Source organism: Corythoichthys intestinalis, chromosome 12, assembly GCF_030265065.1.
Source record: "Corythoichthys intestinalis isolate RoL2023-P3 chromosome 12, ASM3026506v1, whole genome shotgun sequence".
NCBI classification, from domain to species: domain Eukaryota; kingdom Metazoa; phylum Chordata; class Actinopteri; order Syngnathiformes; family Syngnathidae; genus Corythoichthys; species Corythoichthys intestinalis.
Window position 1 is genome coordinate 28,960,643 of NC_080406.1, and position 25,940 is coordinate 28,986,582.

At 39.0% G+C, this 25,940-nt stretch overlaps 1 protein-coding gene across 1 annotated transcript in view; it reads right to left on the minus strand.

The window, feature by feature from the left end:
• ramp1 (receptor activity modifying protein 1) overlaps positions 1–25,940 on the minus strand; it is an 88,931-nt gene that overhangs the window by 11,220 nt on the left and 51,771 nt on the right. The window contains exon 2 of the mRNA XM_057852138.1: positions 25,291–25,426. Within this exon, the coding sequence (XP_057708121.1) occupies positions 25,291–25,426 (136 nt within the window). The remainder of the gene's footprint in view (positions 1–25,290; positions 25,427–25,940) is intronic.

Consider the following 25,940-nt stretch of genomic DNA (forward strand, 5'->3'; position numbering starts at 1 on the left):
TCAGTCTTCTCAATTTGTGTATATAAATGTGTGTTCAAGAAGCTTGATTGTGTGTACATAGTTTTCATCAGGGGATGGGCCACAATACCTAAACTCATAAAGAGATGGCCTCTAAACACTTTTTGTGTTAGATGGTATATATTTTTTCACTGTTATTCACTGTTTGTTCTGCTGTATATAACCTGTTTTGACTAGAGCATGTATAAAGGCAAAAAACGCCTATGGCTATACCTGTTGTTTATGTTGAATTGTCAGATATAAGACTATTTATTCTAATTTTTTTTGGGTTGAATGTTCATCCTAACATGTTGAATAAATATTACAAAGTTTCAAAACGGTTCGTTACGCATGTTTGGTTGTCAATTGGACATCTATATTAAAAATTTTGACAGAACGATTTTGGACTTTTTGGTCTTTTTGGGCCCAAAATGATGATTTATAATTGGTCAGTGAAGGAAACAACAGTTTGGACATGAAGTTCAAGGTGTCACAAAAAAAGGGACCAAACCAGGCCATCGTAAACAATTCTTTCTTTGAAATATAAAGGCAACTTCAAAGGCATGCAAAATCAGACAAAATAGGCCCAGACCTTAAAGGGTTAAACCTTAACTTGCATTTATATTATATTTAATGTGCAGTTTTATTTAATTCTTATTTTATGAATGCTAAGTGTTATTTTGTTAGGTTTCTTTTAGTTCTAATGAAGACAACGTGGATAGGGATCAAAATCATTACATGCATTGCACATAAATGCCGTAACTGCCATAAATGCAACAATTCACTCGTGTCCTTTTCCATTTGTATTTTTGTCATTGTGTGGATCATAATCCCAATAAAGAGAACCATAATTCATTCAACAAATGCATCCTTCAAAGGCACCACTGATTATGATAATCATATGCAAATACACGCAGTAAGCTTTAATACCACAACATTAGTCATGCCATACCAATTGGTCCTTGTCAACAGAGTACTAATAATAGCCAAATAAATGACACCCATTACACAAATGTGTCCATACAGCCAAGTGCAAGTACAGAGAAACATTTCATTTTTTCCAACACAAGTACTGTATTCGAATTAAAGCTCATACGAAGCACGCGAATTTTTGTAACCTGAAACACTGCCATATTGTTATTAATTTCACACAACCAAACGAGGTTGGCAACCGCTTCAGACAGACAATGGCTCATTTCTTCTCATTTCATGTCTTCCTCAAAAAAGGAGAACCAGTCAAGTGTGGAATTGAACAATTGAAATGTAAGACCGGGACGTGAGCAGGAAGATTATAGGACTGGAAATTAAAATGCCTTTCACGGCCAAATGAAAAACAATGGAATACATCGACTCTTGTGACATCAAATGAAGACAAATGAGAAGAAGAGGATTGCATCGCTACATCTTATGCATAATTTCCTGCCTCTTTGTGTAACTAGCTTGTGTTTACAGTAACTCATTAAATTACCTTCGATAGACCGGCAAAATCTAATGGGATATAATACAAAAGGCTGAATCTGAAAAGGCTCCAGCACCCTACAAACCTTATATACATTTGCGGGTATTTCCTGGCTATTCGTGATTTTAAATCAACTTTTATTTATTTAAAAAAAAAAAAAAAAAAAAAGTTTTTTGAGTGCTTGTGTCTTTATAATCTTATCAGATAAAGGTCGTGACTAACCTTAGGGAACTCATTGATTTCTTCTTAAAACCTGTTTACTTCTTTTTTTCTTGTTAGATCACCCAGAGGGAGGTCTCAAGAACTTACTTGCTTTGTTTTTGTGTTTGTTCTTCTTCGTGGGGAGGACACTAACTATGCTACTGCTCCATTATTTGTGGACAGATTACAATGAAATTTGGTAGGTATATTCTAGGGATGTATACACATTAATCCTCATAGGCTGATTTTTTTTTTTATTCATGTCTCAGGGCTGTTTAATTAGATCAATTAGTTGCGACCTGGAAAACGCAACCGTTATACGTGAACGGATCACAACGATATTTGGCAGGTTTATTCCAGGGATGTATACAGTGGGGAGAACAAGTATTTGATACACAGTCAATGGGAAAACCCATTGGAAGTGTATCAAATACTTGTTCTCCCCACTGTACACGTCAATCCTCGAACTGTATTTTTAATTAATTGACGTTGATTAATTATGTTAATTTATTGCAGACTTATTGTTGCCTGTAGGTTCAGAGTTAGCTCGTAGAGAGCATGCACGCTCTTCGGAGGCGTTGAGGGAGCAAGCTGGGTGCTTGTAGTTTGAACTTGTTTTTTACATATTTTCACCTTGTTTGGAAAAAAAAATGCAGCAACTCTTCAGATAACAAATTTTATTGTAATTTTCCAAACATGCGTATTATTATTTAAAAATGTTGGGAAGTTATGAGTAAAACCTTCAGGCTGATAAAACTTGACAGAGTAACCCCTTTCATTGTTCTTCAGAATTCAGAAGTGTGGCATCATGGGAATTGTAGGTAAAACACCTAAAACAACAGGACGAAATATGATTTTGAGGAATCTATTAATCTTAAATATAATGCATACTTATTAGGGATATGTCAAAAGCATAATTCTTGGCGAAAACCGAAAACCAAATATTTTGAAAAACCGAAACCGAAAGGCTGAAAAATACACACACATATACTAGTAATTCATTTTTCACACACGGGCTCAAATGCACTGCACTCAAGGTGATGCGGGAAATCAATGGAAAGCAACTTCAGAACCCACGTGTAGCAGCGATGAAACTAATTTATATTATTTTCCTTCAATTAATAATTTATATACTTCTTGGTTACCTCAAAATACTTCTAAACTGCGGACATGTTGGCTGTGAGCCAGTTGGGTTGCTTTTCGACGTGTTTTGATTACGTCATCATAAGAGGACGACGGTTCTTCACACTATTCGGTGGTAATTTTCAAACTTACTTTTACTTTTATTACAAATATGTCTCATTGAATCTGAAATTTTGCTTTGAGTACATAGGGAAATGTTAAACAAAAGTTAAATGAAAAACAATATGAACATATCTTGCGTGCAGTTTTTGTATTAAATCCCATTTTAAAAACTTCAACTTCAAAAGACTTCAACTATTATAGTGATATAACAGAATAATATTGATGATGTTAGACGTCAAATTCATTTTTACCTGGGTGGGGTTGGCAGCGATCCCAGTTAAAGAATCACTGGAGAAATTTCAGTTTTGGTCGATTTTAGCAGCAAGGGTGGACAAAAGCGGTAGTGTTATGCCTTAAGAAAAACTGCATTTCCCATGAAGACCCGCGCTCAGTTCCGTAAAATCCTGATCTCCCGGTCGCCTGCAGTTGGATTGAATGATTGACCATCATAATTATGACACTATCATGATCATTAAAGGGCCTATGACAGGATAAAAAAAGTCTTAAATAGCATTATTATGTGAATTAGCATCATATTTTGAGGCGATTCGACTATATCCAACAATTTGGCAAAGCGCAGACGACGAGAAAATAGTATTTTAATCTGCTGTTTAGCCACACCTTTCATTATAGCGCTCTAGCATCCCCAGCTGGAAAATGACGTTAGCAGGGTCACGCTTTCAGCTGATTTAGAATTCAGCCCATTGAGAGGGAAGATTCAGAACGAGAAAAATATAACACAGAGCAGCAAAATGTCATCATTGTTTCAATCTCTCTACACCAATATTTTTACAGGATATTCTTTTTATCCAAATATTTTTCCCCGATTGCTAAATAAATGGTATGGTCATGCCAAATAACAGTCTTGTGCTAAATCGAATATGAAATATTAACCCCTTCTTGCCAACTGTATCACATTTGATACACTTAGAATTTCATGATTTTGAGACTAATTCAGAATTTTGAAATATCTTCCCTCAAAATAAATAAATAAATAAATAATGGATACAAGTCAACTCATGCAACTGCAGGTTCCATGACAGAAAAAAAAAACGGGACTTAGCAAGGGTTATAGATATAAGAGTGCTTATTACACATATTTTTTTTTTCTTTTTCACAAATTTGAAAAAAAAGGTTTCATTAAGACCTTATTTTTCAAATTTTGTGATTCTCTGACAATTGCTTCATATTGCAGGCATTAAAGGGTTAAAAATGCTTTTATTCAGTACATGACAAAATTACTCAATAATGCTCAAAACTGTCGACACCTGCCAAACGATGTTTTATGCCACCGGAGTTAGTCCGACTTTTGTCATTTTCCTGCCCTGGCTTCGGAGAGCGTAAACAAACCAGGAGGCGTGACAGCTAGCCAACATGCTAAGCCGAACCGAGCGCCGTTTCAAAGTCTTATTTCTCCTTTTGAAGCAAAAAAATCACTACCCCGGATCATATCACATGATGGCGGGGTTGTCGAATGTCTTCATCGATCGGCACCCCCCCCCTCCCGGCTACGAGCAAGTGACAGCTTGTCGTTGCCCTGCTGCGGGCAGGAGATCTTGTTTGCCGGGGAAGCAGCTGGAGAATGACCGCCAGACAAACGGCCGACGTCGGAGAAGCGAGCCCACCCCAAGGATAGTGGTCTATTGCCGGTGTTTTGCCAAATTTTTCACCCTTATAATATTTTGCTCCCAAATCTGTTGTGGCTGTGAATAAGCCCTCTTTTACATTCAGTTGAACTCTCAATGTTATCCACAGGTGCTAAATAAACAAGTAACATCCTAAGCATACATGTTCAACACGAATATTGCGTAAATTAACGCTTAACTACACGGTGAAGAAGTAAACAGTGAGAGAGCGGCATGGAGTTGTTGTGTGCAGCTAACATGGCAGGATGTGTCTGAGGAGAACTTTTCTACATGTCCGTCCATGATCAAATGTAAGCAAATATTCCTTTACTTAAAGAAAGTTTGTAGTGTTTACTTTGTAATCGTTGTATTCATGGCCATTTTTAACACAAAGTTGCAATTTCTGATGGGGTGCAAAATTTGACAGAACACCGGGCACACGAAGAGGGCAATAAGCCGAGTATAGCGCTCTCCCGGCCGGCAAGCGAAGAGGATGAGGGGGGTGTGCGACAAGGCACTGGTCGTCAGCCAATTGGCATTCTCGGTGGACAAGGAGCATTGTCAGCCGCAAAATGCAAGCCACCTCCGAATTAAAACGTGTGCCATGATACCAGCAGTATTTGTCAAAATACAAAACACGATGTTTACTCACTTCCGCGTAAGTCCAATTGTCCCACAGTTGTCGGACTTGTTTTGGCCAATCTCGGGGTGGGAGTTTTTGAAGCAAAACCCTGCAGCACATTTGGCTGGCGTGATGCGAAAAATAAACAAACTAATCCGCAAAATCAGCTGAAAGCAATGCTGTATTGTCAGATGCTGACCCGGGTGACGTCACATGGGCATTCCTCCTCAAAACAAGAAATTATTCATTTTCATGCCGCGGGATTCAAAAAATTGAAAAAAAAAACGATCACTTACACATGCGCATCCAAGGGGTCCATTTCATTCAGGAGCATAAATACCACCTGAAATATGAAATAAACATGCTTTTTTCTGTCATTGGCACTTTAATGAATGCTTATGACAGACGTCATTAACTCATTCACTCCCAGCCATTTTCACCGGTGCAACCCCCTTCGCTCCCGGCCGTTTTACTGGATTTTGACAGATTTTGCAAGGCCCACAGAAAATTCTGTTCTATTGCTATATAAACATGGAACCCACCAAAAGAAAGATTAGACTCTTTTCTTTCCGCAGGAAAAAAGTAAGTTCATATCTTTTTCCATTCTTTAGAAATCAGCATTAGAAAATAGCTTAGTTTGAGCAATTTTCCAATTTCTGATGAAAAAACAGAGAAATTGAGCTTTTTGTGAAAGCAGACATTTCAAACATAACTTTGACTTTAACACAGCTATTTTTTTGCTTTAGTTACATCCCGAACATCTGAATAATGTTTTCCTTTTACAAAATAACATAAACAACAAGACAAATAAGGCTTTTGATAGCAAAGTAACAATTTATTTACACATAACTGAGAGATGACGCTGTTGTGGCCGGGTAAACTTTTCCCTCATCGCAGCCTGTCTCATAAAGACAGATTTTTTTTTAGTTTCTGCAGGGTCTGCTCAGAGAGCAGCACGGACTCAACGGCATCGTCCGCTGCACTGGTGGTCCTGGTCGTTCTGCTCGGACGTCCAGCGCCTGGCATCCTGGGCGTCCTCTAGGTTGTTCTCCATTCGGTTGTCTTCCACCGGCGCCCCGGCCGTGCAGCCCGGCCGTTAGTTGCCGTTGAATCGTCTTACCAAATGCGCTACTGCCCTCCAGTGGCCAGTTTTATTGCTTCAAAATGGATTTTCAGCTTTGTGCTTTGGAGCTAAATTGAAATAGAACCCAGAGATGTCTCTTGTAAAAAAAGAAAAACAAAAAAAAAAAACATAAAAGATGTGTAAATACGTCTTTTGGACACTGAAAAAATAAAAAAATAGAACGTATTTAAACGTTTTTGGGAGCAAATGTAAAAAAAGCATCATCCGGCAAATTATGTCACACTCCATTTATTTTACATCTATTCAAAAGTGAGATCATTTGCCGGATGACACAAAATGACATCTGTCACAAGCATTCATTAATACTCGTGGCAGTGCCATGTCATAATTAATATAGTCTTATGACAGTTTTATGGCACCACGGTCAAATAAAGTGTTACCAAAGACCAGAGCTAGCAATTAATAAAACAACTGGAAGAGTAACTGAAGAAATAATTTGCACTGAACATGAATTTTGATTGTTAGTTACATCTGTAGCGCTGCAATGCATGCTCGGAGGCACTTTCGACAACAACAGTGTTGACAGCAGGTGGCAGCAAAGGTTGACTGTCTCCTCCAAGGAAGGAGTGATGGCTAAATGAAGCTTCTTGAAGCAATGAAGCTTTACAGCCAATTGGTTCAAAGCTTCATGGTGTTTCATTTGGTCTTATGACAGTTTTATGATGCCGCTGTCAAATAAAGTGTTACCAGTTCATATATTTTAGTGTTAATATCCTATGATACAGCGAGGACAGCTTCGGCTTATTGTCCAGTGTGGCTTATCTATCAACAAATGCCGTTTTCATGTCAAAATGGTGGGTGGCATCTTATAGTCAGGTGCGCCTTATAGTCCAGAAATTACGGGAGTTGTCAGTCGACATATCATCACAAATGTTATGAAAATATTTTATCAAGGTTGAAAAGTTCTAATGTTGCTTTAAAATGGATTGGATGTCCTTCACAGTCAATGGCAGCCAATGAAATAATTCAGAAACCATCACAGCCTCCTAACCCTGCGTAACACTTCTCGGATGCTATCAAATCGTTAGAGCCGTAAAGCCCGCCAGTCATACTTTTCCAATAGGCTGTCTAATGAGACGCTTAATTGGAGCGCGTCGCAGAACTAAAACCACAATGCCTTAGCTTTCCACTCTACTGAGTGCACAATCTTTCCCGAGGCATCGCATTTCTACAATAGGAGCTTGGATCCCCCCAAAATACTTTTTAAAATTATTACACATTGCTGACAGCCGTGCATGGCTGACTGGACAAAACAGCCTCCATCATTGAGAAGAGGGGAAAAAACTGAGCTATTTTTACATTGGGAGCCTGCAGTATGAAAATCGGAGGAACAAATACAGCTACAATTAGGATTAATCATAAAAGTGGAAATATTCGCTTGAAGATAATTTCATGGAATGTCTTCTCTACTCGCATGTAGCTTTTTAGAATAAGCTTATCTTTTAGGATTACCGCACAATATGAGTCACATTATATTTATCTTGTATAGTACAGTACACTTTCCATTATGATTTGCACCCTCAAAATCACATTTCCTCAGCTAATTTTCCCTTGTAACCATACATAATACACGGGTAATGGAGGTCGCGCACTTACTGATGAACAAATTGGAAAACTTTCTGTACTTTGGTTAGTTTGCACTACTTTGGCATTATTTCAGTTAGGATGATAAATTCCAACTGGATAATTGCTCTGCTCATTAAATACAAACAGACTGAGGCTATGGAAGAACTTTCCTGTTGGACCGACTACAGAGAAGCTCGTGTTCATTAGGATCAAACAATTAATTTGTACATTTCAACTTGAGTTTCCAATGTTAATTGAACATAGGCGCTTAATCAAGTAGTTATTTTAATTTCAAATCTCAGTGCCAATCCTAACCCCTGAAGGAAAATTACAGTGGCATGAAAACGTATCTGAACCTTTTGGAATTTCTCATATTTCTGCATAAAATCACCATCGAGTGTGATCTGATCTTTGTCAAAATCACACAAATGTAAAAACAGTGTCTGCTTTGACTAAAACCACCCAAACATTTATAGGTTTTCATATTTTAAAGAGGATAGTATGCAAACAATAACAGAAGGGGGGAAAAGCAGTAAGTGAACCATCACATTTAAGATTTCGTGCCCCCCAACCCCAACCCCCTGCTTAGCAGCAATAACTTCAACCAGACGCTTACTGTAGCTGCAGATCAGTCTGGCACATCGATCAGGACTAATCTTGGCCCATTTTTCTCTGCAAAACTGCTGTAGTTCAGTCAGATTCCTGGGATGTCTGGCATGAATCGCTGTCTTTAGCTCACGCCACAGCATCTCAGTGAGGTTCAAGTCTGGACTTTGACTTGGCTACTCCAGAGCATGTATTTGTTCTTCTGAAACCATTCTGAAGTTGATTTACTTCTTGGTTTTGTATTATTGTCTTGTTGCAGCATTCATCCTCTTTTTAGCTCCAACTGTCTGACAGACAGCCTCTGGTATTCTTGCAAAACATCTTGATGAACTTTTGATTTTATTCTTGCATTCATGATTGCAAGTTGTCCAGGCCCTGAGGCAGCAAAACAGCCCCAAATCATGATGCTCCCTCCACCATGCTTCACAGTGAGGATGAGGTGTTGCTGTTGGTGAGCTGTTCCATTTTTCCTCCACACGTGACGTTGTGTGTTACTCCCAAACAATTCAGCTTTGGTTTCATCAGTCCACAAAATATTTTGCCAAAACTTCCGGGGAATGTCCAAGTGCCTTTTTATGAACATTAAACGAGCACCAATGTTTTTTTAGACAGCAGTGGCTTCCTCCATGGAGTCCTTCAATGAACACCCTTCTTGGCCATAGTTTTACATATAGTTGATGTGTGCACAGAGATATTGGACTGTGCCAGTGATTTCTGGAAGGTTTTAGCAGACACTCTAGGGTTCTTTTTGACCTCTCTGAGTATTCTGCGCTGAAGTCTTGGCGTCATCTTTGGTGGACGGCCATTCCTTGGGAGAGAAGCAACGTAGCCAAACTCTTGCCATTTGTAGACAACTTCTCTGACTGTCGACTGATGAACATCCAGACTTTTAGAGATGGTTTTGTATGCTTTCCCAGCTATCAACAATCCTTCATTGCAGGTCTTCAGACAGCTCTTTTGACCGAGCCATGATGCACATCAGACAATGCTTCTCATCAAGACAATTCTTACCAGGTGTGTGTTTTATAGTGGGCAGGGCAGCTTTAAACCAGTCATCAGTGATTGGGCACACACCTGACTTATATTGTTTGGTAAAAATTGGTTTCGATTGCTCTTTAAGTCTCCTTAGGCAGACAGTTCACTTACTTATTTTTCCCCCATCTGTCATCGTTTGCATGCTATCCTCATTAAAATATGAAAACCTATAAATGTTTGGATGGTTTTAGTTAAAACAGACACTGTTTTTACATCTGTGTGACTTTGACAAAGATCAGATCACATTTGATGGTGATTTCATGCAGAAATGTGAGAAATTCCAAAAGGTTCAGATTCTTATTTAAAACCATACACAATTTCTCACTCTGCTTTTTACGTGTCATATTCACACCACTGGAAACAACTGCAGCAATTTAAGATCTCCATGGCAACATTCTCAAAACAGGATCTGTTTATGATGAACTCGCTACCATCACAACTAATGAAAGCACTGAACTTGTGAAGCAGACATTCTCGCAAAATCAGCTTTGCATTGGAACTCACAGGTCTACTGAAATGGGCTTTGTACTTCGATGACCTTATACCATGTGACTTTTTCATCTGGGCTTGTATGTGACTCATACATATCACACGGCCTTCAAACATGATAGCAAAGTCTACACTTTAAAAAAAATGCAGTTAAATTTACGGTAAAATATTGGCAGCTGTAGTTGCCAGAATTTTACCTTTAAAACACAGGGAATCCGTAAAATACAATAAAATGCTTCGGTAACCATTTTTATTCATTAAATCTGAAAATCATGGCAGAAAAAAAATATTGCTGTATTTTTTTTTTACACTGTGATCCACATTAATCTGTCTTGATGATGACGCCAATGCACTTTTTTTTTGTTCCTCCTTGTCAACTGGGATTCAAACCCACGCAGTCATGCTGACTACCGTATTGACCCGAATAGAAGATGGCCCTGATTATAAGATGACCCCCTCTTTTTCAAGACTCAAGTTTGAAAAAAGGACTTTTTGAACACCCAAATTAATTTTTATACAGAAAATAATTACAGTACATCCGAAACAAATGATTATAACAATATATTTGAGAGACAAAAAGTGGGTTATTATGCCTCATTCAAATCCTAATATCTGAACATTTAAATATGTAAACTAAAGTGCAATCACATTCGTAAATGAATGGCTTCTAGTTTTTGAAATTTAAATAAACCAATCTATTGTGATAAAACAACAAAATTGCAATAACTGCATTAACCATCAAAGTGAAGTCTCACTGTAACTGTAGTCTTGAAAAAAATCTGAATAATGAAAAACATTGCAATAAAATAATGCAAACTGGTTAAACTAAAAAGAGTAGCTGAGATCTGTCATGACAGAACATCGCTTCAATGATATCTGGCGCCATCTAGCGTCGTGAATGGGTATAACGTCTAGACCGCGAATATAAGACGACCCCCTCCTTTTCAGTGTTATTTCAACACCGTCTTATATTCGGGCCAATAGACCCTACTCACGTGACGTCACAGCCACGCCCCGCGCCATGTTGTCCGTATACTCGTCATGTTAATGCATTAGCGCTTCGTAAATTCCTCCTATTATGGCTTGTTTTTCTGCTCGTTAACATTAATAATCAAAATGGTGAAGTCGTGTGTGGCGGTCGATTGCAAAAACAGAGAAGATAGATGGAGAGACTTGAATTTTTACCGTATTCCGAGAGACCCGAAGAGGAGACCGAGATTGACTGCTGCAATTCGACGAGAAAACTGGGCTCCAAACGACTACCACAGATTATGTAGTAGTCATTTTATATCTGGTAAGATGCATTTAATATATATTTAGAGGGTTTTGGGCTGACAACCACAACTAAGATCATTGCTAGGCTAATCGCCGACAACATACACTCAGACGTTGTGAATGAACTACCTGAAAATATATAATTATAAGGGGATAATCAGACAGTTGTCATACAATTAATTTACAATTTCACTATTGAGGTCAAAAGCCAAAAAATAAATTCAACTAGGGACAATCTGGAGTAGTGGTATCGCACTTCATATTTATTACATATTATATATGTATGTAGTGAGAGTGCTATCGCTAAACCATATAAACATTAAAAGCCCTAGCTCCATTGACAAATGATATGAAATACATTAGACTTGACAGTGGATGTTAGCAAGAACAAAAGATTTTGAATTGAAAATTTCGTAACTCACCTTCTGAGCACAAGATTCCTGCCGAATTTTCGTGTACGAGGACCTGTTTTATCCAACCAGCAACGTAGCATTTATAAGCCTCCAAGCTCTTAAAGTTTTTCAAACTTTCGTGAGAATAGGCTGATTTTGTGTGGACAAGATAGTTGTAAATATCAGGATAGCAGGTGTCAGGCGAAGCCAGCGGGTCGAAAAACATCGATTTAGGCATCAAATACGGATCTGGCGAATGGATAAACTGAAGCTTTTCCACGTAACGCCTTTTATGCAACGCATCCAATGAGTTTACAGCGTCAGATAACACCGGGACTTCCATGAATTGCTCTATAACTTGCTCGACTAATTGAAAACAATGAGAATAGGTCTAAAAAATAGGTACAATATGGCGGCCGGAAACAGCGACACGCCCATTTTGTGAGGTAGGTGAGTAGGGTCTATACGGTACTGAGCTCCTGAATGGAGGAAGTGCTGTGCATGTAGTGGGTCAGGAAAATCTTACTCCTTGATAATTTGCAAAGTGTGCTGGCAGATAAATCTAACCTGGGTTTTTGGCTCAGTAGTCAGCACACTTCACTGCCACGGAGACGGTGTGGGTTAAAACCCCAGTCAGACAGAGGTGCGAATGAGAAAATTACTAGGGCAGTGATATCGCCACAATATTACACATGCATATTTTTTTACAGTTATTTGCTGTTAGACAACAGTTAAAAAGTAGTTCTTTTTACTGTCCAGGCAGTCCCCTGGGTTACGAACGAGTTCCATTGCTACACTGGCGAGGTAACCCGAATTTTTGTGCAAATCGGAATTTAACCTGTAACCCTAAATCTCAAAATAACTATCAAAAAAGTCCAAAATGATTGTACAGTGGTACCTCGACATACGATCCCTTCGACACACGATCTTTTCGACATCTGACGTACAATTTGACTCGCCATTTGTTTCTACATCCGACGAAATGCTCGAAATACGACGATTCATGACAGCGTCGCAATTTTATTGTTTTCCCGCAAGACTGACGCACAGCGGATTTTCTTGTGAGAGAAATCAGCATGGATTCCAAGAATGTTAAAGCAGGTGATGAAAAAAGAAAAAAAGGTGATGCTTGCCATTGAAATGAAGATAGAATGATGGAAAAATATGAGCGTGGGGTGCACGTCCATGAACTGCTTGACAATACACCGACGACCTCTGTTCGCCAGTCTTTATACGTTATGGTGACAATTATTATTCTGGTACCATCGCCAAAGAGATCACCATCTTCATCCCGTTTTTAATCATTTAATTCAGAACTTGTGCACCAAAACACGCGTTGCCAACGGGTAACAACAACAGGACATGAAAAGAGAAAGTCAACTACACTCTCTCACTCTGCCGTCAGCCCCGCGGTGCGTTCAGGTACACTACACAAAATACATAATGTATTTGTTTTGCTCTTGTAATTGCTTTTTGCAATAGTAACAGCAGTATTTATTAAGGATTTTGTAAAAAAAAAAGCACTGAGCTGGTGTGACTAAAACAATGGATACCACTGCAGATAGTCTGGTTAGAACAATAATGATGCCCGTTCCGAATGAATCAGACCAAAACTTTCTCTTCATCAACGCGTTGCCTTTATATTTTCTTTCTATGAGAACGTAGGTCTTAGCTTTCCTTAGGTGGCCAAAATATGCCTGATCATAAAAACAACAAATTGCAACTCACCACTAGGAAGAAAACACGCAACATACAAACAACCTAGCATTTTTAACAAATTTAGTGTAGGTTTTTGTGCTGTGGAACAAATTAATGGAATTATAACGTATTCTTATGGGGAAATCCTGCTCGACATATGACCATTTCGACTTACAAACAAGTTTGGAATGAATTAACTTCGTATGTAGAGGTACCACTGTATTTTGTTTAATGATGGAGGATACAAAGCTCTCTGGTGGCAGCGTTGGGTCTGGCTGGACTGTGCTGACACTCGGCCCACATAAGGCTGTAGATTGTTTCATCTAATATACATGCATTTGTATTTAGGTTTAGAGCTACAGTGTGGAGATGTGTGTGAGTGATTTGCCATCCATCCATCCATCCATCCATCCATCCATCCATCCATCCATCCATCCATCCATCCATCCATCCATCCATCCATCCATCCATCCATCCATCCATCCATCCATCCATCCATCCATCCATCCATCCATCCATCCATCCATCCATCCATCCATCCATCCGTCCCTCGCTTAATCCCGGGTTGGGTCGCGGGGGCAGCAGTTTCAACATACATCCCTCTCCCCAGCCAGAGTCTGCATCACTGAAGTGCTGCACCGATCTGCCTGTCGATCTCCCGCTCCCTCTGACCCTCACACGTGATCAAGACCCTGAGATACTTGAACTCCTCCACTTGAGGCAGGGTCTCAACCCCGACCCGAAGAGTGTTTTGTAAACACGTTAGCATTTTTAAGCTTAAAGCTAGCGGTCTTATTTTCAGCAAATTAGGCTAAATTAATCTGCTAATTTACATATTGATCAGACTAAATGGACCTTTGGACACCAATTGTTTTGTGTCAAGTGTTTGTTAAAATGTGTGTCGTTTTGAACATATCTGTATATACAGTCGTAACTCTACATACGAACTTAATTCGTTCCAGGACCTTGTTTGTTAGTCAAAATAGTCGTATGTCGAGCAAGACTTTCCCATAAGGATACATTATAATTCCATTAATTCACTCCACAGCCCGATAACCAACACTACATCCTTAATAAACACTGCCGGTACTATTGCAAATAGCAATTACACGGAGCAAAAGAAATAAATTATGAATAAAACTATTTTTACCTGTAACAATGTAACGAATCGGGTTCTAATGTGGTGATTGTGTTTTGCGTGGTGTACCTGAATGCGCCGCATGGCTGACGTGCGAGAGAGAGGACTTTTTACTTTCACTTCTCATGCAATGTTGTTGACGTCAGTAGGCATGTTGTGTTGCACAAGTTCTGAAATAAATGATTACGAAGCTGGTGATTTCTTTGGCGATGTTACAATAATAATTATTGTCACCTTTACTTATCAAGACTGGCGAACGGAGATCGGAGGAGGATCTTCGAGATCGGAGACATTCTACGGCCGTATTGTCGAACCAGTTCACGGAAGCGCATACCATGCTCATATTTTTCCTATCATATACATCTTGATTTCAGTGGTAAGCCTCACATTTTTTACATTCACAGTTCACATTTTTCCTTTTTTCACCACTTGCACTAACATTCTTGGAACCCATGTCTCGCAAGAAAATCTGCTGTGCATCCATTTTGGGGGAAGAAAAGAAACTGCGGCACTGTCATAAGTCGCCGAATCTAGAAACAAATGGCGAGTCAAATTTTACGTGGAAAAGATCGTGCGTCAAAGCGATCTTATGTCAAGGTACCACTGTACGTGTGTTACAGCTTTACAAATTGGCAAAAGTGAAGGAAGTCAACAGCTTCAAAAGGCTCAATTGCCTTGTTTTCTATCTGTCAAGCTGAAGAACTTCAAATTTAATGAGGACAAAACACATCATATTAATGAAGTAAAGTAAAAAAACAGGCAGCACTTTTAAGTCTGGATTTATGGAGGATAGCTGGGGAAAATGGCGGCCGCTGTGTCTGACCACACTTGAAGTTGAGGACATCGAGGATGTTTACCTTTTCATTTCGCTGCTGGCTGTGATTCTTCTGCAAGGGCTCGGAACCCACTTGATTCGTCAGATCATCATGAAAGTGTTGGAAAGCCAAAGGAGATCAGTGGAATTGACCACTACGGCCGTGAGCGCTATCGCTGGAGTGCACGCCAGCCTCAACAAGGCCTGTGATGATATATCACAGGTGAACGACCTAGCTGCATCCAACACTGCCACAACCAGAATGGTAATGAAAATTACCACGGAGCTGCGCAACTTGGAGATAAGTGTTCGTCGGAATGCAGCAAGGAATGAAGACAGCGACAAGGATTAATTCGACGAAAGGAGGTGGCGGACACGGCCTGCCATCGGCCCTCAGCTATCCTCTATCTTCTGGATCGAATCAACAGAACAAACTAATCTCACACAGAATTATGAACTAATCTACTGGATCTAAACATAACGAACGAATCGCCGTAATCGACACTTGCCACGTTTACATGGAGCCAAATATTCCAATTACAATCGGAATATTTGTTCAAACCGAATAAATGTGTTCCATATAAACACCTCATTCGGAATGAACAGGCCCAAACCGAATGGAATTTCATTCCGATTCACAGGGGTGGAATATTCCTTTTCCCAAACCGATTAGAAGTAAAATTATATCATGTAAACAGGGAAGCGGAATGGTGTCTGGTTGCATTCTTTCTGCGCATGCGCCGTACTGACATGGTGACGTCACTTGGTGACGTAAGTAACGTCACTTGCAACAGCTTCCAAGCACACGCACAGCGCACCCACACAACTTTTTAAATGAACGGCGTATCATTCTGAAGTTTTGTTTCCACTCGAAAAGTTAAAACAGCAGCTGATCTGACGATCGATCTCCATGTTTTGCAACGTGACGCTTTTGTTTTGATTAATCTGCGCATGTCAGACGGCAGTTGTCAAACGTCCTTTCGGAATAAAGGCAGTCACATGTAAACGCTGGATCGGAATAGATGAAGTGACATGTAAACAGCTGATGTGAAATTTCCATTCGGAAGGATTTGAATCGGTATGAATAAAAGTCAGCATGTAAACGTGGCTAATGACTATTTGGGAAGATGAACAATCAAGGGGAGGGAAAAAAAACAAAACAAACAAAAAAACTTGTAATCATCACACAATCTGAAATATCATAATTGTTATTCGATAATTCTGCGTCCTATGGCATACTTGAGGTGGGGTTCAATAAGCTTCGGCTTCTCCCGTCAGCCCTTTTCTTTTCGGGTTGAATTGAATGTAAACACAAATGAATGCTGTATGTTTGGATCTGTAATGCCTGAAAAGGAAAGAAAGAAAGAAAGAAGAAGAAAAAAATAGATACTGTGAGGTAAAATAAGCTACTGTTTACGTGACTAAAAAGAAAACGACTGGAGACATCATACGTAAATCAAGTATCTTGTAACAGGGATTACCTGTAATCTGTTGTTAAATTGACAGTAAATTGAGCAGCTCTCGGTATTTTAATGGTACAATTCTGGCAAAGACAGCTGTCATTATATTACCGTAAATTAACATTTTATTTAAAGTTTTTTTTTTTACAGAGTACAAATTGAACAAGAAGTCTTCCATTTTAATTGAATCCCTTGTGTCATACTTTAACGAACTCCTACCTCAGAATTTACATACGCCTCTTAATAAGAAGAATGTTTTTTTGTCTTTTTCATAGCTGAGTGCATTACAGCTTTGCTATAGCTTTACATTCATGGTACTGTGCTCTGCGCCCCATTGTGAAAATGACTCACTGATTCAGACGTGCGTAAAAGATTTCCCAGTGGTGTCGTTAGGCGACCTCCCACATCCTGAACCGTCACGTATCGTGTTCCTCATCACCTGTTGACTAGTGGATAACCGAGATGCCTTGATATTGCCCTGGACCTCATTTCTCGGTTGCTTCCTTGCTGCAGCTTGCGAACCAGAAGAGGAGAAAAAAAAGACTTGTGAGTCATAGGCTACTTGCACAACAGTACAGTTGCGGTGGTGGAGGTATAAAAAGAAAAAAGAAAAAAAGCTCTGCAATTCAATTTTGCGCAGATCATTAAAGCTGGTAAGTTAAGATGATTTTTGAAATTAAACTTCCTGAGATCCAAGCCATGGAATTTGCACCAAACGGCATCTTTAAATCAAAATGTTTGACTTCCTCTTCTTAAGACATTTTATTTATTTATTTATTTTTTTAAAATGATCAACATGTCCACCAAATTTTATCTTGACCAGTGAAACTTTTTTTGTGCTGTTCTTTCTAATAATTTGTAATAACAGTGCTTGCCAAAAGTATTGGTACCCAGGGGCCTCTTCATGGGTCAGGGGTTAAAAAGGTGAGAAGGGTGTGGAGGAAATATGTTCTGGTACACTAGGGCTGTCCTAAACGACAAATTTTCTTATGATTAGTCACAAATAAACAATGAGGTTAAATGCTGATAGCATTTACTAGTGCAAAAGAATGGAAAGTAAAGCGATTCAGAACACTGACTTTGCCTTTCCAACATTATTCAAAACAATTAAAAAAAAAAAAAATTCTAGCATCTAGCAATATTATTATAGTATACTACTATATATAATAGTAGTATAATAATTAGAATAATTATTAGGGTTGTTCCGATCATGTTTTTTTGCTCCCGATCAGATCCCGATCATTTTAGTTTGAGTATCTGCCGATCCCGATATTTCCCGATCCGACTGCTTTTTTTTTTGCTCCCGATTCGATTCAATTCCAATCATTCCCGATAATTTTTCCCGATCATATACATTTTGGCAATGCATTAAGAAAAAAATGAATAAAACTCGGACGAATATATACATTCAACATACAGTACATAAGTACTGTATTTGTTTATTATGACAATAAATCTTCAAGATGGCATTTACATTATTAACATTCTTTCTGTGAGAGGGATCCACAGACAGAAAGACTTGTAATTCTTAAAGGATATATGTGACTTTGTATATTGTGACTAAATATTGCCATCTAGTGTGTTTGTTGAGCTTTCAGTAAATGATACTGTAGCCATTTAACTTCTGCCCAAATGCATGATGGGAAGTGCAACCATGACTGTGCGTCGTGGTACCAATTGATATATCTTCTCTGCGTTGGGAAATAACATATGGTGTTAAGAAAAAGATCAACTACTACCTTTCTTCCCCACATTGCTTACCACGATTATTCTAATCGTTTGGAGAGGAATTGTAAGGCTTTAGCCATTTAAAAAAAGGCTCCAAAGGCTGCCAAAATTCACTCTACTCATTTTACGCTGCCTTTTAGCTCTATATACTGTATGGGTAAACGGCGCCTTTATAGACTGAACGTGACAATGCGTTAAATATTGTAACGTGATAGATGTAAAAAATATTAATTCTCGCCGTTAATGCGATAAATTTGATAACCTTACCGATATTTTTTTGCCGATTCTGATACTTTGAAAATGACGTGACCAGACCGATCGATCGGCAATAATTATTCATTTCCAATCATATTTGTCATGAAGAGTGTCATTTGAAAGCTATTCTTAGTGTAGAATCTGTATTGTGTTGTATTTACTCAACATATTATAATATTAATTCTGAAGTATGTGGGATTAACTCCAGAAATCACTATTTATATGACGAACATGACGTGCTTTTGCTGTTAACCAGCTGTTGAGTGTTATTGTATGACTGATTGGAACTGTACTACATAGTTTCGCCACAGGGTGTGCTGTGGTGTATTTTATGTTCGGTGTGAAGAAGAAGAAGAAAGATAAAAGAGGCATTAGAGCCCTGTTTTCAACTTCTCCCTCACTGCACTTTGGCTCATGGAGAGCACGTTCGCTCATGTTTTCGAAATAAACGATAGCCTACGTGCAAAGTAGCAAGTCAGCTGTAAAAATAGCGAGCTTAGTGGTGTGAAAACCGCGGGACAGCTAAGTGAAGCCAACGAACAGCTAAGCGGAGCTAAGCCATGCTAAGCGATGCTAAATGAAGCTAAGCGACTGATACTCTGTCCGTAGTCGTCGTGGAACAGTCCATTGTAGTGCGTGTGTGTGTGGGGGGAGATAATATGTGTGTGTGGGGGGAAATAATATAAATGCAGCATTCAAATGGTTTTCTTTTTTGTTTTGTTATTTGTTTGTTTGGTATGCTGACATTAGGCCGCCTACTGGTTGGGGGCCTAAGGCGATCGTCTACTTTGCCGGAATAGTAGATCCGCCTATGGGCACCCATGCAATTCTGTCAAATTCTTCCAGAAAATGTTTGCAATTACAAATGCTTTGGTAGTAATATCTTCATTTATTTTGCTTGCAATGAAAAAACACAAAACATAATGGGGAAAAAATTAAATCATTTTCATTTTTACACAAAACTCCAAACATGGGCCGGACAAAAGTATTGGCACCCTTTGAAAAATCATGTGATGCTTCCCTAATTTGTGTGATTAACAGCACTTGTTACTTACCTGTGGCACATAACAGGTGGTGGCAATAACTTAAATCACACATGCAGCCAGTTAAAATGGATGAAAGTTGACTCAACCTCTGCCCTGTGTCCACCACATTAAGCATGGAGAAAAGAAAGAAGACCAAAGAACTGTCTGAGGTCTTGAGAAGCAAAATTTTGAGGAAGAATGGGCAATCTCAAGGCTGCAAATCTATCTCCAAAGAACTGGATGTATCTGTGTTTACCATGTACAGTGTCATCAATATGTGTAATGCCCATGGCTCTGTGGCTAACCTCCCTCGATGTGGACAGAAAAGAAAAATTGACGAGCAATTTCAAAGAAAGATTGTGTGGATGGTGGATAAACAACCTTGACTAACATCCAAACAAGTTCAAGTTGTCCTGCAATCCGAGGGTACAACAATGCCAACCCGTACTATCCGTCGTCATCTGAATGAAAAGGGACTGTATGGTATGATACCCAGGAAGACCCCACCTCTAACCCAGAGACATAAAAAAGCCAAGCTGGTGTTTGCCAAAACTTACCTGAGAAAGCCAAAAAGGTTTTGGAAGAATGTTGTCTGGTGAGATGAGACAAAAGTAGAGTTTTTTTTGGGGGGGGGCATCAACATAAAGTTTACAGGAAAAAAAAACAAGGCCTTCAAAGAAAAGAACACGGTCCCCACAGTCAAATATGGCAGAGGTTCCCTGATGTTTTGGGGTTGCTTTGCTGCCTCTGGCACTGGACTGCTTGACCGTGTGCATGGCATTATGGAGTCTGAAGACTACCAACAAATTTTGCAGCATAATGTAGGGCCCAATGTGAGAAAGCTGGGTCTCCCTTAGAGGTCATGGGTCTTCCAGCAGGACAATGACCCAAAACACACTTCAAAAAGCACTCGAAAATGGTTTGAGCGAAAGCACTGGAGACTTCTAAAGGGGCCAGCAATGACTCCAGACCTGAATCCCATAGAACACCTGTGGAGAGATCTGAAATTGGTGGTTTGGAGAAGGCACCCTTCGGATCTCAGAGACCTGGAGCAGTTGGTCAAAGAAGAATGGTCTAAAATTCCAGCAGAGTATTGTAAGAAACTCACTGATGGATACTGGAAGCGGTTGTTCGCAGTTATTTTGTCTAAAGGTTGTCCATTTTTGGAGTTTTGTGGAAAATGATAATGATTTAATTAATTTTTTTCATTCTCCTTCGTGTTTTTTCATTACAAGCAAATAAATGAAGATATGACTACCAAAAGCATTTGTAATTGCAATCATTTTCTGGGAGAAATTGAGCATTATCTGACAGAATTGCAGGCGTGACAATACTTTTGGCCCGCACTGCAACAATAAAAATCGAATCATCTTTCTAAAAATGGAATCTGAGCAAAACCGCTGCTTCTCATCAAAATGGCAAAATTCTTTCTGAATTACCACTTTTTAAAAAAAAAAATGTATGCACTCTGCTTAATAGACATGTCCACTGAATTTCACGTAAATTGGTCAAATGCATTTTCTCAAGCTGTACTTTAAAATTACTGCAAATGTTGGAGAAGTCATGGTAGACCACGTAAACCTTGAGAAGAATTCCACAAGGAGGATGTGCGAAGAGAACTGTGGTGTCTTGAAAGGAAGAGAATGGACAAAGACTTTTGACTTTCTCCGTCAAGATGTCACCTGACTTTCCTCCAATTCACTTTTAACAAAAGCAGTCACGAGCATCATGGGACTTTTTGTACTGTAATGGAATGCAGGTACACTTTGGGATGGACGGCGAATTGAATAATGTATACTACCATACACCAGAGTGTCCCAGAACAGAAATGAGGGGAAAATATATGTGAAAAATATAAGGTGTCCTGAAAACTACAGATTATAACTATAAAGGAATTCAAAATGAGTTGCTGCCAACAACCAATCAATGAAAATGACTGACTTCCTGTTCAGTTTCTAGCCCATTAGTCTTCTTGATCACAATTTAACAGTTTCTCTTCCTAAAAATTAGGGTTGTTCCGATCATGTTTTTTTGCTCCCGATCCGATCCCGATCGTTTTAGTTTGAGTATCTGCCGATCCCGATATTTCCGATCCGATTGCTTTTTTTTTTGCTCCCGATTCAATTCCAATCATTCCCGATAATTTTTCCCGATCATATACATTTTGGCAATGCATTAAGAAAAAAATGAATAAAACTCGGACGAATATTAACATTCAGCATACAGTACATAAGTACTGTATTTGTTTATTATGACAATAAATCCTCAAGATGGCATTTACATTATTAACATTCTTTCTGTGAGAGGGATTCACGGATAGAAAGACTTGTAATTCTTAAAGGATAAATGTGACTTTGTATATTGTGACTAAATATTGCCATCTTTGTATTTGTTGAGCTTTCAGTAAATGATACTGTAGCCATTTAACTGTTCTGCCCAAATGCATGATGGGAAGTGCAACCATTACTGTGCGTAGTGGGACCAATTGATATATCTTCTCTGCGTTGGGAAATAACATAGGGTGTAAAGAAAACGATCAACTACTACCTATCTTCCCCACATTGTTTTCCCACGATATTTCTAATTGTTGAGAGAGGGATTTTAAGGCTTTAGCGAATTAAAAAAAGGCTCCAAAGACTGCCAAAATTCACTCTACTCATTTTACGCTGCCTTTAAGCTCTATATATAGGTAAGTCGGTGCCATTATAGATTGAACGCGATAATGCGTGAGTGGGTTAATTACCGCCGTTATCGTGATAAATTTGATAGCCCTACTTTAAGCCAAAACTAAAGACTTTGGATGAGTGTAAGACATTTTGTCTGTAACGTTAAATACAATTAGAAAACGATTTAATTAAAACATATATATATATTAAAAAAAGGCATGTCCGATATTTTTTTGCCGATTCCGATACTTTGAAAATGACGTGATCGGACCCGATCGATCGGGACATCTTTACTAAAAATGTTTCATTAGATTGAGACTGAGGTGATGATGGCAATAGATTCCTATCAGCGATTTGTATCAATATAAATAATCTGGATTTTGTGTTGCAGATGAAAGTCATTTTTAATCCCTGAATGAGGCTATATTTGAATCGATAACTGGCCGCAAGAAGAAAAGCCTGATTGGCAAGATGTCTGCTTTCCGTTTAAATTCATGTACGTCAGATTTCCCTCGAGTTTCCATCGACCGTCCTGATAAGCCGCTTGACCTTTTTCTGCCGCCTTGTGCCATATTTGGAATCTGATTGCTCTTCAATCCCTTATTAGATAAAGTTTTGATGAAATTGCTCTGTTTTTGTGAAGAAGCCGTGTGCCAAAAATAAGGTGGTGATTGCCCGTGGCCCTGATATTCTGTTACAAAACACACAATGGCTGTCTTGACTAGTCGACCTCAATGACGCATGTGATGCTTGAGTTTCAAACTGACTGACAAGTTGACACACATGAACAGTTACAGTATAATGCGGGAGGCATGGAAAACATGACGTCATGTGAAGCAGTCTGCACACATATGCACACATACTGATAATCAGTCTGAGTTTCAGCTATTATTCCCCTTCTTTTACTCCCCCTCCTTGTTCTGTGAATAAACATGTTTTCGAACAACAACTACAAAACCATCAAATTGTTTCAAAAGTTATTTATTTAACTTGACTCAGTTTGATTATTTTCCTAATTTTATGAAAATCAAACCACTTTTTATGACCAATTCAAGAAATGAACGCACCTACCACCAGTGTTGTTAATCTTACTTTGAAAAATTTGTAATCAGACCAACGAAAAACTATTCTGTACATCTTTTTCAAATGGTGTGATATCGGTACAGTATTCAGTATTCGGTACATCAGTCGATACTCATGGTCTACAAACTTTGGGAAAATATGTGATTTAGAGATAGAAATGGCTAAAACGTACTTGCTGTGGCGACAAGGATTTGAAAATAAAACGCTACCATAGTCAAGATATTTGAAGTGCGTATGAAAGGATTAAAACAAAAGTCTTAAATAGCATTATTATGTGAATTAGAATCATATTTTGAGACGATACTACTATATACAAAAATATGGCAAAGTGCAGATAATGAGAAATTATTCTTTTAATCTGCCGTTTAGCCACGCCTTATTGGGCTCTAGCGTCCCCAACAGGAGGATGACATCGGCAGGGTCATGGTTTCATCTGATTTTGAATTCAGCCCATTGAGGGGGAATTATTCAGAACGAGGAAAATGCGATGAAGAGAGCATGTTTAAAACTTATCATAATTAGGGATGTCCCGATCCAGGTTTTTGCACTTCCGATCCGATACCGATATCGTTTTACACTTCCGAACCAATACCGGCCTATCTGAGCATGTATTAAAGTTTACAGTTATTCAGCCTCCTTACTTAGTTGTCAGACTCATTACCTGGTCTTTCCTTTGGAAAGATCAGGTAGTGAGATTCTCCAGCCTCCCCCTATATGTTATTGTTTTTTTTTTTTGAATGGGAATCCTTTGTCCCGCCGCGCAGCCCGAACCGCTTGACCGATCGGCACCATTCAAGTATCGACACGTCCGGAATTTTCGCGCGACGCAGGCACTTTTTCAAAAGTCCCCGAAAAATTTTCCGTTTGCCCCTCATAGGACAACTAGGTCCTGGAACAAATTAATTTGTATGTAGAGGTACCAAAGTACTTCACAGCTGCGCATTAAAGACTGCATCGGGTCCCCCAAAAAATTGTACCGGAACAACACAAGTCCTTTCCAGTGGTCAATTCCCATGGTGATGGTGACGCATGATAGTAGAGACGCAGACAATTACTTTAGTCTATTTTATTTTTCATTTTTTTATCGATTTGGAGAAAAATCTAAACCTGATAAATCACTTACAAAGTATAAACTGCCAACAAAATGTACTCTTCCAGCAAGTTTGACAACTGTGCCATTCATAATCTCCAAATAAAGCCAGACAGACAGACGGACAGATAAATTATAGATAGTTCCAAAGCCTACATTTTATGTTATCCATTCCTTTTTTGTTCCACCACATAAACTGAACTAACTCTAGTGCATGCTTGACATTTCCAACTGTGTTTGCACTGTAGCTGAACTCGTGTGAGTCAAATAGCAAAAGACTGTAAGCCTAGCATGCGCGGGATCACACCATGGTCATACGAAGGGGATGTGGAGGTATCAATTATTTAAAGACAGATTTTTTCTTGACGCTGACCTTTAAGCACAGTCTTTTGGAGCACAGCTGGACAGTCCTCATGAACCGTGGAGGAAGAATTTTTGTTATTTATAGCACAAGTGGACCACCTGACACACTCCAACGGTCTGTACACTTTATGGGGCAAAACTTGTATTCATGAAAGCAACTTTTGCTCATCACGAATGTTTTGGGAATGCGGGAGCAGAGGGAGAACGTACACAAGGGCGCCACTGTGACCAGTGTAGAAAAGAGGAAGACCTAATCAAATATTGAACACTTTTGTTTGTTGTCATGTAAATGTTGCATTTTTCAGAGAACTCACTCGACAGTGTCCTCCCAGCTGCACCAGTGTCCCTGGTCCAGCTCTTGCATGTCCAGTCGGAATTTCTCTAAACAGAACTCTTCGATGGCGAACTCGTAATGGGGCCCGCAGCTCAGAGCTGATACGCATTGAGTCACTGTATGGGAGAATAGAAAAGAAAGAGGAAGAAAAATGAAATGTCGAAAGTATCTACAGTACTGTATGATTCAAATGTAGAACCTTAAAGGGGAACCTCGGATTTAAAAGACTTGTAGGCTCTAATAAGTCACAATTGTTCTCTTTTACTAAAATATGTTATTAGAAATACATAACATTTTGCCATTGATTTAAAATCTATAATATTTAGTACATGTTTTGACCTACAGAGGGCACCGTGTTTTATGCGCTCAATGTATGATTGGGGTGATGACGTAGTTGGGCTTGACTGGGAGAATAGATGTGCTTTTAAGTAGGGTTGGGAATCTCTGGCATGAAGCTGATTCGATATGTATCTACATACACAGGTTACGATTCGATTAAAAAAAAACGATACATTTTTAAGGATGAGCGATTCGATACGATTCGATACAGTTTAAGAACATACGGTTTGATACAGAGTGAAAACGATACAATAGTAAACATTTGTTGTGTGTGTTCGCACAGTTTTTTAA